Genomic DNA, 6,000 nt, shown 5'->3' with positions numbered 1-6,000 from the left:
TGGAGGTTCACTATCTGGATTGTACGTGCTCGTTTCTGTCATCATTTCTTCCATAGGGGGATCTGTGTTGAGCAGTTTTTCAAAGTACTTTGCCAGAATGTCACAATTGCTTTTGGTATTGGTTTCTAGGGCTCCATCCGGTCTATGTATCAACGACGCGTTTCGCCTTATTTAGGGATCTTCAGGTTATCTTTTCTAGATGGGCGCGAGAGGCACCAAGATTTCCGTCATCTACATCTACATCTACATGATTACTCTGCAATTCACATTTAAGTGCTTGGCAGAGGGTTGATCGAACCACAGTCATACTATCTCTCTACCATTCCACTCCCAAACAGCGCGCGGAAAAAACGAACACCTAAACCTTTCCGTTCGAGCTCTGATTTCTCTTATTTTATTTTGATGATCATTCCTACCTATGTAGGTTGGGCTCAACGAAATATTTTCGCATTCGGAAGAGAAAGTTGGTGACTGAAATTTCGTAAATAGATCTCGCCGCGACGAAAAACCACTTTGCTTTAATGACTTCCATCCCACCTCGCGTATCATATCTGCCACACTCTCTCCCTTATTACGTGATAATATAAAACAAGCTGGCCCTTTTTGCACCCTTTCGATGTTGGTGCCTCTCGCGTCCATCTAGAAAAGATAACCTGAAGATGCCTAAACAAGGCGAAACGCGTCGTTGAAAAATAAAAAAAAAGAAAACTAAAATTGCAACCAAAACTGTTTTTAACCAATACTGTTCAGCACCGGTTTGCTGTTATGCCACATACGGACTGCAAGAAGTTTTCCATCGCCCGCCTCTCTGCAGCGCAGAGCGAAGCGGCGCCGGCATGTGGACGGCCCTGCTGCTGGCGGCAGCGACCGCGGCGGCGGGCGCGGCCTGCTGGTTCCTGCGGCGCAGCGCGTCCCACTGGGCGCGGCGCGGGCTGCCCTACCTGCGGCCGCACCTGCTGCTCGGCAACGCGGCCGGCTTCGCGCTCAACCGGCAGACGTGCGGCCAGGTGTTCGGCGAGCTGTACGCGCGCCTGCGCGGCCACCCGCTCGCCGGCATCTTCCTGCTGTGGCAGCCCGCGCTGCTGGTGCGCGACCCCGCCATCGCGGGCCGCGTGCTCGTCACAGACTTCGAGTGCTTCCGCGACCGCGGCCACCGCGCCTCCGAGCCCATGCTGCAGGACCTCTTCTTCCTCAGGGGCGACCGCCGCTGGAGAACCCTCAGGGACAGCCTCGAGCCGGGGTTCGGACCGAAAGGCGCCAGGTAACGCCCTGAAGGTCACACCTTGTTTCCTTTACGTCACTTTCTAACTGAGCAGTCTATTAAATGTCACATCCCTTGGAGAGAAGGTTACAAGTAGTGAGGTGCACACGGCTTTAAATTGCTGTAAGGAAATGGTAACCTGCTCGGATATCATTGATGTCGATGCCAAGGAACTGCAACAGGAGTTTTAAAGTAAATGTGTCATCTGGTTGCCGGTCGCGGTGGTCTAGCGGTTCTGGCGCTGCAGTCCGGAACCGCGGGACTGCTACGGTCGCAGGTTCAAATCCTGCCTCGGGCATGGGTGTGTGTGATGTCCTTAGGTTAGTTAGGTTTAAGTAGTTCTAAGTTCTAGGGGACTTATGACCTAAGATGTTGAGTCCCATAGTGCTCAGAGCCATTTGAACCATTTTTTTGTCACCTGGTTGTTGTTGTTGTGGTCTTCAGTCCTGAGACTGGTTTGATGCAGCTCTCCATGCTACTCTATCCTGTGCAAACTTCATCTCCCAGTACCTACTGCAGCCTACATCCTTCTGAATCTGCTTAGTGTATTCATCTCTTGGTCTCCCTCTACGATTTTTACCCTCCACCCTGCCCTCCAGTACTAAATTGGTGTTCCCTTGATGCCTCAGAACATGTCCTACCAACCGATCACTTCTTCTAGTCAAGTTGTGCCACAAACGTCTCCCCAATCCTATTCAATACTACCTCATTAGTTATGTGATCTACCCATCTAATCTTCAGCATTCTTCTGTAGCACCACATTTCAGAAGCTTCTATTCTCTTCTTGTCCAAACTATTTATCGTCTATGTTTCACTTCCATACATGGCTACACTCCATACAAATACTTTCAGAAATGACTTCCTGACACTTAAATCTATACTCGATGTTAACAAATTTCTCTTCTTCAGAAACGCTTTCCATGCCATTGCCAGTCTACATTTTATATCCTCTCTACTTCGACCGTCATCAGTTATTTTACTCCCAAAATAGCAAAACTCCTTTACTACTTTAAGTGTTTCATTTCCTAATATAATTCCCTCAGCATCACCCGACTTAATTCGACTACATTCCATTATCCTCGTTTTGCTTTTGTTGATGTTCATCTTATATCCTCCTTTGCAAGACAATATCCATTCCGTTCAGCTGCTCTTCCAAGTCCTTTGCTGTCTCTGACAGAATTGCAATGTCATCGGAAACCTCAAAGTTTTTATTTCTTCTCCGTGGATTTTAATACCTACTTCGAATTTTTCTTTTGTTTCCTCCACTGCTTGCTCAATATACAGATTGAATAACATCAGGGAGAGGCTACAACCCTGTCTCACTCCCTTCCCAACCTCTGCTTACCTTTCATGCTCCTCAATTCTTATAACTGCCATCTGGTTTCTGTACAAATTGTAAATAGCCTTTCGCTCCCTGTATTTTACCCATGCCACCTTCAGAATTTGAAAGAGAGTATTCCAGTCAACATTGTCAAAAGCTTTCTCTAAATCTACAAATGCTAGAAACGTAGGTTTGCCTTTCCTTAATCTGGCTTCTATGATAAGTCGTAGGGTCAGCATTGCCTCACGTGTTCCAATATTTCTACGGAATCCAAACTGATCTTCCCCGAGGTTGGATTCTACTAGTTTTTCCATTCCTCTGTAAAGAATTCGCGTTAGTATTTTGCAGCTGTGGCTTATTAAACAGATTGTTCGGTAATTTTCACATCTGTCAACGCCTGCTTTCTTTGGGATTGGAATTATTATATTCTTCTTGAAGTCTGATTGAATTTCGCCTGTCTCATATATCTTGCTCACCAGATGGTCGAGTTTTGTTAGGACTGGCTCTCCCACGGCTGTCAGTAGTTCTAATGGAATGTTGTCTACTCCCAGGGCCTTGTTTCGGTGTCATCTTAGTGAGGAATATTGTTAAAAGAGTGAAGACGGCCGGAGTTGATCACTTTCCGTTTGGATTCGTGTGGTGTGCGTACTGTAAGAGCTTCGGTGCACACACCATCAGATTATTTGACTTGTTGCTCTAACGAAGTAGGCGAGTGTCAGCAGTATGTCTCGTGGTCTTATCGTGGCGTGTTTATCTTCTGCCGTTAGGTCAGACGATGAAAATGCCACTTGCACGCTTAGAGTAGCAGATTGACGCTGACCAACTTTAAAGAGACCTTTATTTTTCACACACGTTTATTAAAATAGTAACAAGCATAAACATTACGTAACTTGATTCTGGATGCTATTTACAATTGACAATCTGAAGTTCATTTGGTATTGGTACATTAATCTTATTCTCACATATCTCTGATACTTGACAAAGTGCCTATACTTTTATCTTCATGGCTATGTACAGGAATATGACAATCTTATTAGGCGCAGACTGAAACTTGACTGTAGACTAATGCAGACTAATGCAGTCTGACTAATCGGATGTCTGTAGACTCGTTATAATACCTCATGTGTTCAGGTATCACTGCGCGAATGTGATCCACGAGGAGGAAAGGTTCTACGTTAGCAGCAATCTCATTGGCTGAGTTACATATTAATACGCGGATCGGCGGAAGCAGAATTTGGTCCGTCTCTAAGGCAGCGCCATCTCGTAGTGCGGAGACGGACGAGCGCTGCGCCTGCGCTGTTGTGCATAGTGGAGTGCGCTCTAGTGGGAAAGTTGTGTACGCACTGACTACGCGGAACTATGTACACAACAATTCGGCTGCTAGAAAGAACAGTGAGTGGAAAGAAGTCACCACGTCGTATGTTCATTAAGGCAAAGGGGACGCGTGCAGATGTGGGTGGATCGTTGTACCACAACTGTCGATCCCACTGTCATCAGGCCAGTTACGAAAGCAGCTATACTCTGGTGGAGTGAGGAATTACACTCTGCATTTTGTGGGATGGATTGGGCTGGGGCGATAGGCAGAAAGAATGGCACATCAAAACCAAAGAATCTCGCAGCCTGTCATTTAGCGTGTTTGAAATGTTGCCGAGACATTAGACACTGTAGGAGGAGATTGTGGAAAGAGATCCCGTACACCACAAACCAGTCCACAAGAAGTATGACTGTATGGAATGCCTCTCATCCTATCTGATATCTTTTACATCTAATGAGAACATCAGAGGTTCTATTACGCTTCCATAGGCCACACCCGATGTTGCTTTTGCATTCACCCAGTGTTCATCTAGCACATTTCTGAGGACACTGCTCACGTGCATCTAATATTTGCAAGATATCGTAAATGAATAAAGCGTGATCTTTTTCACGAAAATATTTTACTTATTTATTTTTGTTTAAATGTTTTGGAACAGTTTCTTTTCTTCCAAGAACGTCATTATATTAGAGCGCAGCTATACTTTTTGATCCTGCAACGAGAGAGATGTAAGCCATATTGTTATATACATATGTACTTCCATTTTTAATCTATTTGAAAACTGTAGTGATTTGCGTCTTTTTGCAGTCGTGTAGAAATCATTCGCTCTTTCCTGTACCACTTTCTTAACTCATTGAGTCCAATGATGTAATTGTAAAATTTTTCACAACATTTCCCTTTATGATCATATTTAGCAAAGAATACAAGAAGAAATTGGCAAAAATTAAGATGGTGGTTTCGCCTTGGACCCACTGGAACGTACAGTTTTCAACCACCAATGATTTCATGATATATATTTGGAAGCAAGTTCGCATTTTCTTTTTTATATAGACACAGTCTCATATCTCGGAACTCTATGAAATCATAAAGTGTAAAGGCCGGCCGTTGTGACCGAGCGGTTTTAGGCGCTACAGTCTGGAACTGCGCCACCGCTACGGTCGCAGGTTCGAATCCTGCCTCGGGCGTGGATGTGTGTGATGTCCTTAGGTTAGTTAGGTTTAAGTAGTTCTAAGTTCTAGGGGACTGATAGCCGCAGAAGTTAAGTCCCATAGTGCTCAGAACCATTTGAACCATTTGAACCATAATGTGTAAACAGATCCCAGTTCTAAGCAACAAGCAAAAATCGGCCTAAAATCCCACCGACGCATGAGGCTGAAGATACCCGTTTGGCAAATCACCGTGTCCTGCTGGGTGAAGAAGTCCGTGACTGCCTGGTGCACATCCTCGTCCGACAGGAATCGTCGGCTCTCAAGGCTTTTGTAAGAGACTGAAGCCGTGACAATCGCGTGGGGAGGGATCGGAATTACACTACTGGCCATTAAAATTGCTACACCAAGAAGAAATGCAGATCATAAACGGGTATTCATTGGACAGATATTTTATACTAGAACTGACATCTCATTACATTTTCACGCAATTTGGGTGCATAGATCCTGAGAAATCAGTACCCAGAACAACCACCTCTGGCCGTAAGTACGGCCTTGATACGCCTGGGCACTGAGTCAAACAGAGCTTGGATGGCGTGTACAGGTACAGATGCCCGTGCAGCTTCAACACGATACCACAGTTCATCAAGAGTAGTGACTGGCGTATTGTGACGAGCCAGTTGCCCGGCCACCATTGACCAGACGTTTTCAATTGGTGAGAGATCTAGAGAATGTCCTGGCCAGGGCAGCAGTCGAACATTTTCTGTATCCAGAAAGGCCCGTATAGGACCTGCGACTTACTGTCGTGCATGATCTTACTGAAATGTAGGGTTTTGCAGGGATCAAATGAAGGGTAGAGCCACAGGTCGTAACACATCTTAAATGTAACACCCACTGTTCAAAGTGCCGTCAGTGCGAACAAGAGGTGACCGAGACGTGTAACCAATGCCACCCCATACCA

General features: G+C 45.5%; 1 protein-coding gene across 1 annotated transcript in view; it reads left to right on the top strand.

The window, feature by feature from the left end:
- Positions 1-988: 988 nt before the first annotated feature.
- LOC126141637 (probable cytochrome P450 6a13) overlaps positions 989-6,000 on the top strand; it is an 86,516-nt gene continuing 81,504 nt past the window's right edge. Inside the window, exon 1 of the mRNA XM_049915275.1 lies at positions 989-1,261. Coding sequence (XP_049771232.1) covers positions 1,170-1,261 — 92 coding nt within the window. The 5' untranslated portion in view covers positions 989-1,169. The remainder of the gene's footprint in view (positions 1,262-6,000) is intronic.

The sequence above is a fragment of the Schistocerca cancellata genome, unplaced genomic scaffold, assembly GCF_023864275.1.
Source record: "Schistocerca cancellata isolate TAMUIC-IGC-003103 unplaced genomic scaffold, iqSchCanc2.1 HiC_scaffold_732, whole genome shotgun sequence".
In the NCBI taxonomy this organism is placed as follows: Eukaryota; Metazoa; Arthropoda; class Insecta; order Orthoptera; family Acrididae; genus Schistocerca; species Schistocerca cancellata.
The sequence above is the reverse complement of the archived record's forward strand: the minus strand, read 5'-3'. Positions and strand labels throughout refer to the sequence as shown.